The sequence below is a fragment of the Limulus polyphemus genome, unplaced genomic scaffold (assembly GCF_000517525.1).
Source record: "Limulus polyphemus unplaced genomic scaffold, Limulus_polyphemus-2.1.2 Scaffold4313, whole genome shotgun sequence".
Taxonomy (NCBI): Eukaryota; Metazoa; Arthropoda; class Merostomata; order Xiphosura; family Limulidae; genus Limulus; species Limulus polyphemus.
In genome coordinates this window covers 19,968-31,814 of record NW_013669923.1, presented here as the reverse complement: position 1 = coordinate 31,814, position 11,847 = coordinate 19,968, and the positions used below count along the sequence as shown (strand labels likewise).

At 36.2% G+C, this 11,847-nt stretch overlaps 1 protein-coding gene across 4 annotated transcripts in view; it reads left to right on the top strand.

Moving 5' to 3' along the window:
* The window catches only part of LOC111088729, a 57,321-nt gene extending 49,221 nt beyond the window's left edge, over positions 1 to 8,100 (top strand). For 2 of the 4 annotated variants that reach the window (XR_002613156.1, XM_022399591.1), the window contains exon 2: positions 7,390 to 8,100. Coding sequence is in view for 1 of the 4 variants with exons in the window: in XM_022399591.1 (XP_022255299.1) it covers positions 7,390 to 7,700 (311 nt within the window). In the remaining 3 variants the exon portion in view is untranslated. Of the gene's footprint in view, positions 1 to 601; positions 807 to 7,023; positions 7,150 to 7,389 lie in introns of those variants that run through there. The other 2 variants (XR_002613155.1, XR_002613157.1) reach the window with 2 other exon arrangements.
* The last annotated feature ends 3,747 nt before the right edge of the window (positions 8,101 to 11,847 follow it).

Sequence of the window (11,847 nt, the reverse complement as noted above, 5' to 3'; positions counted from 1 at the left end):
CATGAACAGACTAGATAAGTAATGATTACATCATGAACAGACTAGATAAGTAATGATTACATCATGAACAGACTAGATAAGTAATTATTACATCATGAACAGACTAGATAAGTAATCATTACATCAAGGAAAACAATGCAAGTGATTATTGCATCAAGAAGAAACCAAATATAAATGATTATTACCTCGTGTCGCAACAGCGAAACGTTTAAAATGCCACCTTGGCAACATTTTCATGAGAAATGTTATTGATATTTTTAAAAATAAATATAGTATAGAAATCAGTATAGGGTGTTCACCCTCTTTATTACAATCTTACTCCTGAAAAATAAAGACAAAAAAAAAACCCACTCGACAATGTTCACTGCAGCGGAATAGACATGTTTTTGTTGCAGCACGTTCGAATAAATAGAAAACTCCAGAAAGCTCTACTACAGATGTGATGATTAGATTGGGGTTATTGATAAGTTTCTTCAGGTGTACACCAGAATACAGCATGTTAGATTGGGGTTATTGACAAGATTCTTCAGGTGTACACCAGAATACAGCATGAAAAACTTAATATTATTGTTTATTGTTTTTTTTTTTGTTTTTTTTTTAGATTTGCAAGTTATTCGTGTCAGTCGTGAAATGAACTGACGCTCCTGATTGGCTATTGCACATCTGGATATAGTAGCCTTATTAAAGCCAGCAATCCTTGCAGACCTTGTCGTTAAAAGTTCGAATACACTCACAGCACCCAATCTTCTTTCTGAGTTACAGTCCTTAGATTTCTCACTTCGTCATATATAACATACATCTCTGTGGTATGGGAAGTATTTTTTATATCTTTAACTTTGTGAAAGTTATTTTTGTTTCTGTGATTTGGCAGGTTGATTGACATTAACTTACTTTGTGAAAATGATTTTTAAAAGCCCCGGATGAGACATTATCACACACATAAACTCAAAGTTTTAGTAATTATCACGCTATGGATAAGTTATAGAGATTGAATGATGTACACTAAAATATATAAGTAAACGGATACTTACTCAAAGTATTTTTTTATAAGAAAAATACAATGTAAGGCACTCGGAGTCTGAAAGGCTGTCTTTTCCTTTGTTGTTCAAAAGCAATTATTCCTGTAGAAAGATTTAACATAAAAATATGTTTATACATAATAATTGATAGTATTGGCTTAGTGTAATCACAGATCCTAACACCAAGTCATTGTGGATAATTTCCATGTTTTCATTGGCCTCTCCCTTCATCCAGTAAGCTCTAGCACTTGTAACATTAACATTCGTGTTTTGATCTCTGCAGTGGGAGCAAAGTAGATAGTTCGTTATACATATTTATGTTTAAACAAATAAATTATCTTTAAGTGGGTCTATGATGTATGGAGTGTGCCGAAATGTTGACCCGAGTCAATAAATAAATAAATCAGTTTTATTTAGGTCAGTGATGTGCAGTAGTGTTGACCCGAGTCAATCCTACCACTGTAGAGTTTTCATTAACAGTAAACTTATTTTTAATTGCTGTTAAAAAGAAGCCTTAAAAGAATGTAAAAGGTATAATGCTTGGTCGGGACATTGCCAACTATGGATAATTTAAAAAATCTGTGAAATAAAAATAAATATTTATTATTGTTAAAACCTAGAAAAGAAGCTATTGTTATTGAAAGATAGTTATTTAGAAAACCAAGACTGTTGATGTAGTTGTTATTAATGTAATAAATATTAAAAAGTAAGTAAAATACTGCGGTGGAGCACCTAGAAGGTTTTTAGTCATGGTCACTTTGAAGTGGTGGTACACCTAGAAGTTTTTATTTGTGGTCACTTTGAAGTGGTGGAGCACCTAGAAGCGTTTTTAGTTGTGGTCACTTTGAAGGACTAAAGCCATTAAAAGTCTTGGGAGTTATGGTCGCCTTGAGGGCATGGAGTGATTATTTATATCTATAATTTTATTTTTCAACATTTGAAAAGGATTAATTCCAAACTGTTTTGATGCGTTCAGGCCTAGGCTTCTCTGAGCTTGAGGGTCGGTTGTACTAGATCAAAGTTTTATTCTTTGATTTTTACATTTTTCTCAAGAAAAACATTACGTCAAAAGACATTCATGCAAAACACATTAGAAGGCTAACTGTGTAATCTGGAAAATAAAGTATAGAAAGTCAACATTGTTTGACTATTTTATTTCAGATGTTGGTAAAATAAATGTTACGTTATGAATGGGAACTGAACGGGCCAAAAGTAGTTTTTGTGGGGCCAGGCCCACCTGCTAGCGACCATCTCTCGCTCAGGTTATCTCACAACGAAGATGGGACTTACTTCAAAGTGACCACGAACAAAACACTTCTAGGTGTTCCACAACTTCAAAGTAACCACAACTAAAAATCTTCTAGGTGCTCCACCACTTCAAAAGGACCACAAACAACACACTTCTAAGAGTACCTGATGATGACAAAACCTTGTCGAAACGTTGTACATTTGCTGTTATATTAAAGTTTTTCTTCATTACCCATTCAAGCCGTCTCCAGCCATTATTACACTTCTAGGAGCTCCACCACTTCCAAGTGACCACAACTAAAAATCTTCTAGGTGCTCCACCACTTCCAAGTGACCACAACTAAAAATCTTCTAGGTGCTCCACAACTTCAAAGTGACCACAACTAAAAATCTTCTAGGTGTCCCACCACTTCAAAGTGACCATGACTAAAAACCTTCTAGGTGCTCCTCCATTTCAAAGGGACCACAAACAACACACTTCTAGGTGTTCCACAACTTCCAAGTTACCATGACTAAAAACCTTCTAGGTGCTCAACCACTTCAAAGTGACCAGAAATAAAAATCTTCTAGGTGCTCAACCACTTCAAAGTGACCAAAAATAAAAATCTTCTAGGTGCTCCACTACTTCAAAGTGACCACAAATAAAAACCTTCTAGGTGCTCCACTACTTCAAAGTGACCATAACTAAAAACTTCTAGGTGTTCCACCACTTTAAAGTGACCATGACTAAAACCTTCCAGGTGTTCCACCATTTCAAAGTGACCAAAATGTAAAAGATTTCTAGGTGCGCCAGAAAGAGACCGTTTATTTTCATTTTTCCTCTCCTCCCCCGCTTCGAGAGCCCAGTCACTCTATGTAAAAAACAGACACGAGCCCTTGAACTTTGCACACCTCTTTTATGCAATTCATCCTTTTCGTGTGTAATCCTCTTTCACTACGTATGTTTCTAACAATGCAGTGCATTCGCTAACATTGTTAGGAAGACAGTGGTATAAAAATATTCTGTATTCAGTAACTCGTCAAATGACTCAATTTTTGTATATGGCACCACGTGTTTCAGAAAATGATATTTACTGACTACAAGCTTCACTTATGTACATATGTGGTAATCTAAGTTTTTAAGAATGTGTCTTATTCGTAAGTACTTGGAGGTTTACCCTTTACTTCAGCTGAAAGGAAGGAATCCGAACCAAGGAAATGAAAAATGTTGTTACCATACATATTCCTGGGGAAAAATGTTGTTACCACACATATTCCTGGGGAAAAATGTTGTTACCACACATATTCCTGGGGGAAAATGTTGTTACCACACATATTCCTGGGGAAAAATGTTGTTACCACACATATTTCTGGGGAAAAATGTTGTTACCACACATATTTCTGGGGAAAAATGTTGTTACCACACATAATCCTGGGGAGAAGGCTTTTATAGTTTTACACAGATGAAGTCTTATCCAAAGAGAAAGGAATTTTCCCAATGTTACAAAAATAAATTTAACATAAGAGAGAGGTAGCCTTAGTGTTGCGATAACTACATTTATTTCATACCATCAGTTGGTCACTCTCTATGTGACTGGTCACTTAAAGACATGGGCAGTGGGATCTTGTAGCCATCACCATCACGAGGACACATTACTGTTTCTTCAAACATAATACATGATGTTTACATGTTCCAAAGTTGTATTTAATCTTAACACACTTTGGAGCAACGACATGACCTGGTTTGAAATGATCTTCTGTTATAGTTGCAGTGAATAACGTGTTTATGAAGATATTAGCTACAACTCAGTGGTCAGTAAAGGACTTGATCTATCGAAGGTTTACTTCCTTTCTATTTCTCCGTTCGTGAGGAATGATTACAAGCTCAAGGGTTCATCCAGACTTACTGGACAGGGACAGTCACATGCCGATTCCTTCATTCGATCTGAACATTCTCATTTAATGATAAAATTACAATCTCCCTATCACGAAGTAGGCTCAGAATATCATATGTTTAATCCTGTTCACGAGAGATGCAAAAACTGGCACCCAAGCCTGAAATGAGGTTCAGGGACAACATTTGTTTGTGAGAGGGGAAGAAGGTTGGAGTTGTAAAAAAAAAAGTGTCTTACACAGTGGCTGCGGCTGTCTCGAATTCGGAGGGAGCCCCCTCTAGGGCGGTTTCTGTGATATCTACAAGTTCGATACAAAGCCAATGAACTAAAAAATACATTTCTAGTGTTACATAGGGAAAGTTGTATTGAAAGAGATAGAGAAAGTTCGGCCTAGTGTCACACAGGTAAAACTCTATCCCCTGAAAGGGGGGGGGGACGCTTCTGATTGTGATTAACTTAATATATAAATAACTTTTTTTCTTCTGTCGGCGTTCTTTGAACTAACTGCCCAATGTAGATATTGTCAAATAGCTACAGTCACCTTTTATGAGAATTTGTGTTTACCTTTCCAATTTATTTACATAAATTTATTTAAAAGAGTAATTGTGCATTGTGAATTTGAAGTATTGCATTTAGCTAAAGAGTTAGAAGCTCTAAAATGAAGTATGTTAGATAAAGATATGTGTAGAATCCCATCATTATATCTACACCATTCAGAGTTCATATATTACTCTCTGTATCAGTTAGGGCTACAGTCATTGAACGCAACATTGTGTTGCGCGTTAATTAAGCTTAGCTACAGCTATTGATTTGAACAATTTTTTGCTGGATTGTTAGGATTATATACAAGAAATACATTCAAAAATATAACATCTAAATTATTAAATAGCTCCATTATGAGTTAAAATCTTAACTCCAATAATTGGCGAAGCATTGGAAAATCTAAAATATGCGATAAAAACATATAAACTGCAAACCTATTTGTTTGTTTTTTAATTTGTTCATTTCTAATTTCAACTTGCAGGTGGTGTATAAAAATAGCTTTTCAGACCCATTATTTTGTCACTCACGAGTCACTGTCCAAGAGGTCTTCCATTCATTACCAGAGCTGGTTAGCTACAGCTGGATGATGGGAATCAAAAGTTTATCTGAAACCCTTTATATATACACGCACGTACGCAGAGGGAGTTCGAGGGGGTTCGACCAAACCCCCTATTTTTGTGATATAAAAAAATACTTATATAGTTATAGTGCAGGTACTATGGTATTTAACTTTTGCTACATAGTTTACATTCTTCTGATGAAGCATTAGCATTTTATGGCTTGAAATAGTGGCATGCGATGCTGTATTGTTACTGTCAGGTTTTATAGGCCGGATTACTTACAGTAAGTATCTATAATTTGTTGGCGATAAATTTCAGCAAGAAACAAACGTCAACACAGTCCACTTGTTTTAAAATAATATATTAAAACAAGCCAAACGTATACACAAATGTTCGCTACACTCGATTATCAGTCTTATCCACACAGGCGGGTTTAATTACTTTAGATCACAACTGACAAGATGAATTATTCTTTTCTGCTGTGTTATTACAATACAGTCTGTGATAATTTCACTTTAAAAATCCCCACTATACGCTCTTTATCACTAAGGCCCGGCATGGCCAGGTGGTTAAGGCACTCGACTCGCAATCTGAGGTTCACGGGTTCGAATCTCCATCCCACCAAACATGCTCGCTCTTTCAGCCGTGGGGGCGTTATAATGTGACGGTCAATCCCACTATTCGTTGGAAAAAGAGTATCCCAAGAGTTGGCGGTGGGTGGTGATGACTAGCTGCCTTCCCTCTAGTCTTACACTGCTAAATTAGGGACGGCTAGCGCAGATAGCCCTAGTGTAGCTTTGCGCAAAATTCAAAAACAAAACAATTATCACTAAACTCACAATCACACAGTCTAGACCTAAATAATAATCTTTTGACGCGTATTTATAGCTCGGCAGAAGCTAAGAACGTTCCACGCAATACTAGATATTCTGATGCAATAATATTATGAGAACCTATGAGAACAATTCAGAAAGTTCTAGTAACATGACGCAACAATATAACAATCACTAACTCATAACTGTTGAACGTATACGCGACACAACATATGATTCGTAAACAATTACGTAAACAAATTTGCCATTAACTCTCGCTTCTATAAATAACTAAATATGACACCTACACTATATAAACTGTCCAATCATAATTCTCCCATTAAACTTAAACAATCGTGTATATATGTATCAGTTAGGGCTACAGGTGTTGAAAGCAACACTTTTTTTGCACATTAATTAGGCTTCGCTACTACTGCTGATTTGAACAATTTTTTTGCTGGATTATTAGGATTATACACAAGAAATACGTTCAAAAATGTAACATTTAAATTATTAATACACCTGGTTTTGAGCACAAGCAAGTTTCGTCTTGTCACGGAAATAGAACTATAAAGTGATTGTGGGTTTGAAGTTTAAGGATTTTTGTAGATTTTAATTTTCGTACAAGGAAGGAGCTAATAATCTTAAACCGAATTGAAAATTACAAGTAAGAGTCTGGCTCGATCTCGAAGGTCTAGCTAATATATCGTATACTGTGTAGTCTCTCGAAGGTCTAGCTAATATATCGTATACTGTGTAGTCTCTCGAAGGTCTAGCTAATATATCGTACACTGTGTAGTCTCTCGAAGGTCTAGCTAATATATCGTATACTGTGTAGTCTCTCAAAGGTCTAGCTAATATATCGTATACTGTGTAGTCTCTCGAAGGTCTAGCTAATATATCGTATACTGTGTAGTCTCTCGAAGGTCTAGCTAATATATCGTATACTGTGTAGTCTCTCGAGACTACACAGTATACGATATATTAGCTAGACCTTCGACACTTGTTACTGAATCACCTATATGAAACTGATTGCAGCGATAAACGAATGTTTTTACCAGCAAAAGAAAATGATTGACACACGACGACCAAGGTACAGTATTGCGTAGCTTTGCTGCTTTAGTAGCTAATATAACCTTTGTCACGCAATTTGAATAGCTACCTTATGTTGTGTTATGTATAGGTTTGGTGTTTTAAATTATAAACTTTGCGTTTAGTCCATGAATAATTATATTATAATTCGTCTATATATCTTTACTATATAAACTACAATGTTATGTTAAAGCTATATACTGGTTGCCCCTTTAAAATTACAATATATTTTTGTTTTCAGACACTGCTAATGACACAACCCAGTCAACATCTCAGTCTCTCTCTGGTGCCAGCGATTGTGAAGCTTGTGAGGCTGACACTATTGAGCTATATTTTTGTGCCGATAATACTGATTATATGCAAACTGGTTTACTTGAGCCTCAAACTGCTTCAAGCACTGACAACCCCGTTCTTCCTGGACCATCATCATCACACTGCACTACACCAGTCATGGATTCATTAGAGATTTGTCATGGTATTTCTGTAGTCACCGAGCCATGCATTTACATTGGCAATTTATTGACACCAACAAAATCAGTTGATGAAAAATGAGAAGCTGTTGGTGATCTATGAAATGGTGAAATGTATTCCTATCTTTTTAAGCGTGTGGCTCCACCAAACATTTTTCCTTGCACTTTTACTCGTGGGTGTAACCGCAAGTTTAACCGCCTTGAAAAATAATTATGATTATCGTACAGCCCCAAATTGGATGGCATTTTTTTGTGATACCTTTCTTTCAGTGCATAGTCAACGTTATAAAGTATTACTTGTCAACAAGTCATTTAACTACTAAAATTAGCTATCAGTGATACTTTAAGAAAACATTCTAAGCTTGTTTATCATCGTGATACTTACTATGCAGGTTGCTGATGCTTTGAAGGCTTCCGTTAAACATCCATCATCCAGTATAATTGATATTATTACCAACAGTGCCCTTCAATCATGTGTAAATCAGAATAAACATATTCTTCATCAAATTGTTCGTGCCATTTTGATTTTAGGAAAACAAGGCTTAGCATTTCGTTGCGATACCGAAGGTGTAAATTCTGGCAATTTTCTGGCCTTGTTGAAAGATTGTGCAGAAAATGATGTATCATTTGTATCATCCCAAAAAATTCTACATATTTATCTCTCTTCTCACATAATGATATCACTGATGTCATAGGGCATAAAGTAATTAGAGTAAAAATTATTGATGACGTAAAAACGGCTAGTTTTTATTCTTATCTTCCTGATGAAGTGTCTTCTCACAATGTGAAACATTTTCCAATATGTCTCCGCTTTGTAGATGACAACTATGAAATTAGGGAAGAATTTATTGGTTTTGTTAAACTACACGGGGTCAGAGCAACAGATATTGTATGTGCAGTTACAAAGATATTGACTGATGTTGGATTATCTCTAAATGAATTGTGTGGTCAATGATATGACGGTTGGCAAAAAATCTGGTGTCCAAAAACAAATTCGAGATATGCAAAGCAAGGCCTTGTACACTCATTGCACAGGTCACTCACTTAATCTTGTTATTGTAACTTCATGATCAGTTCCATCAATACGAAATTGTATCGATCAAGTTAAAGGAATTAATCCCCCCCCCCCAAAGTGGAACTTTTAAAGGTAATCTATCATCAAGCAGCTTCATCACGTCTTCCACTACTGAATGTGTACATTACATGCTAGGTCACGTTTTCCACTACTGAATGTGTACATTACATACTGGGTTACGTTTTCCACTACTGAATGTGTACATTACATGCTGGGTTACGTTTCCACTACTGAAAATCATATTTGAATTCATTTTTGTTTAACAGCTTTACAACGTTCCATTTACTATTTTAAAGAAGCTTCTGTAAATTTGCAAGGTCCGAATCAAGACATTGTTTCTGGTGTTTCCCTAACAAAACAATGCTGTACAGAAGTGACTCACTAAAAGTGAACATAGATGATTATTGACATCGTATTAATTATTCACATCTCATGCTAGCATAATAGTTCAGTAGTGCATACATGTACGTATGTGATAGCCAGTGAGTGAAATAGCTAATAAATTTTGTACAGAGTTGTTTAAATTAGTAATATAATTTAACAATTAATAACTACTCTACATGTAGATAGTACAGTACTTTACTATAATAAAACATACAGATGTATGCTAACTTAAGTCTAGCTCCCCATTCAGTGTTACAACAGAATGATGATTTGTCGACTGTTCATTGGATGTTTCTGGATTTGATGTGAACAGTCATGCAATTGTTTGAGCTATATTTTCATGCAAAATTGCTTCCATATTTAATCTCATAGCACCTATTTTTTACAAAGTTTCTGGGGGACCATGCCTCCGAATCCCCCGTAGCATTAGTATGCCTTGAATGCAGGTTGTGCTTCGCAGAATATGTGTTGGCTTTTGATCTTACAAATTAGAGCCCCCCTTCCTTTGAAACATTCTGCGTACAGACCTGGTATAAGAGTATAAAAGTTATAGTTTAATCCCGGACAGATGGCAAATCATTGGAAACCAAGACGTTTACGCTTCTAACATTTACGTAATTTTTTTATCACAAGTGTTAGGCCTGTTAGCTTCAAGATAGTTATTACTTGTGGAGCATATTTGAAACTTCCTTTCTCTGAGATTTATAAGAACAATGTCTCAGGCCTGGTTCTACCCTTGGAAATATTTAGTTATTACCTCAGTCGTCGGTTGTCATGGTTACACACTGTTGCTCAACATCAGAATATCCACTGTAACAACCTGCTGTAAAAAAAAAAAAAGTAAAATCAATCTTTGACATGTCTTCCACCCCTGGGGAAAGTCTGAGTGCTTAAAGCGCTAAAAATCAGATTTCGATACATGCAGTGAGCAGAGAACAAATAGCCCATCGTGTAGCTGTGTGCTTAACAACAAATAAGCAGATGCACAGTACATAAACATCAGCTTGTAAATCATGAATAAACATCTGTTGACTTCAAAGAGTGACACGAAGTTTGTGACCCTCAGGCTTGTAAGGCACGAATAAACAACTATTGATTTCAAGGTTGACACGAAGTTTGTGACCCTCAGGCTTGTAAGGCACGAATAAACAACTATTGATTTCAAGGTGTGACACGAAGTTTGTGACCCTCAGACTTGTAAGGCGTGAATAAACAACTATTGATTTCAAGGTGTGACACAAAATTTGTGACCCTCAGGTTTGTAAGGCACGAATAAACAACTATTGATTTCAAGGTTGACACGAAGTTTATGACCCTCTGGCTTGTAAGTCGTGAATAAACAACTATTGATTTCAAGGTTGACACGAAGTTTGTGACCCTCAGGCTTGTAAGTCATGAATAAACAACTATTGATTTCAAGGTTGACACGAAGTTTATGACCCTCTGGCTTGTAAGTCATGAATAAACAACTATTGACTTCATGGTGTGACACAAAATTTGTGATCATCGGGCTTGTAAGTCATGAATAAACAACTATTGACTTCATGGTGTGACACAATATTTGTGACCATCTGACTTGTAAGGCACGAATAAACAACTATTGACTTCAAGATGTGACACGAAGTTTGCGAGCCTCTGATTTATAAGTCGTGAGTAGATAATTATTAATTTAAAAAGAGTGACACGGCGTTTGTGAGTCTGTGGCTTGTAAGGCATGAATAAGAAACTATCGAGTTTAAGATGTGGCATGAAGTTTGTGAACGTTTAGTTGGTAGGTCTTCTTTAACTTCAAATTCTTGTTTATTATCTTGTTAAATGCAGCAATGGTTTTTGGGTGGGAAGGCTCTCTGTCGTAATAATAGCATTCACTGTGGATTGGCTTTCAGTATAATTTCGGTGCGCGTTGCTGTAGAAGTTTTATATTATCATAGAGGACATTAAAAGTTCTCTTATTCAGTGTGTTTTGTCGTTTGACTCAGTGAAAGAACTATTAATTATCCTTAACTCTACTCACATGCTGTCACATGTAAGAACTAACTGAACACAGCATGACCATATCTACGGTGGTGATACGTCACTGAATAACCTAAACATAACTCTCGATATAAGTGGTTCTGGCTTGACTTTCACATGCCTAATTTATATCAATTTCAAAATTAAACACTTGCTTAGCAGCCATTACGTATTAAACAATTGACAGGAAGTTTCACAGCACTTGTAATTAACTAGGATAGATGGCACCACTGAAATCAAAGAACGCAATTTAAATTTTTAAGTCTAAATTAGTTAATGCATTGTGAAACCGTTAATACATAATAAGCACGTGCCACCGGTGACCGGATGTATTTTTCTTGCATCATTCCAAGCTTGTTCATGATTAGAATTCGTAGTTCGTGCTGCAGTTTTGCTACATATGAAATAAGTACGCGTCTACAGGGGGTGTCTAATATCATGCTGAAAAAGACATCGTGTGCCTCTGACGTCATCGAACGATGAAGGTTTTTTGAAAGTCGCTCTGTAGATTGGTGTTAGGAAATTAACTTATTCAACGTTTTATTACATTTGTTTGTTGTTGTTTGCTACTGAGCACAAAGCTACACAAAAGGCTGTCTGTGTTCTGCGCACCACGGGTATCGATACCCGGTTTCTAGCACTACAAGTCCACAGACATACCGCTGTGCCACTGTGGGTGGGGGCGTTCTTTGTTTTACAGTAAAGCCACATTTGGCTATTTTCTATGTCCTCTGCGAGGAATCGAACCCCAGATTTT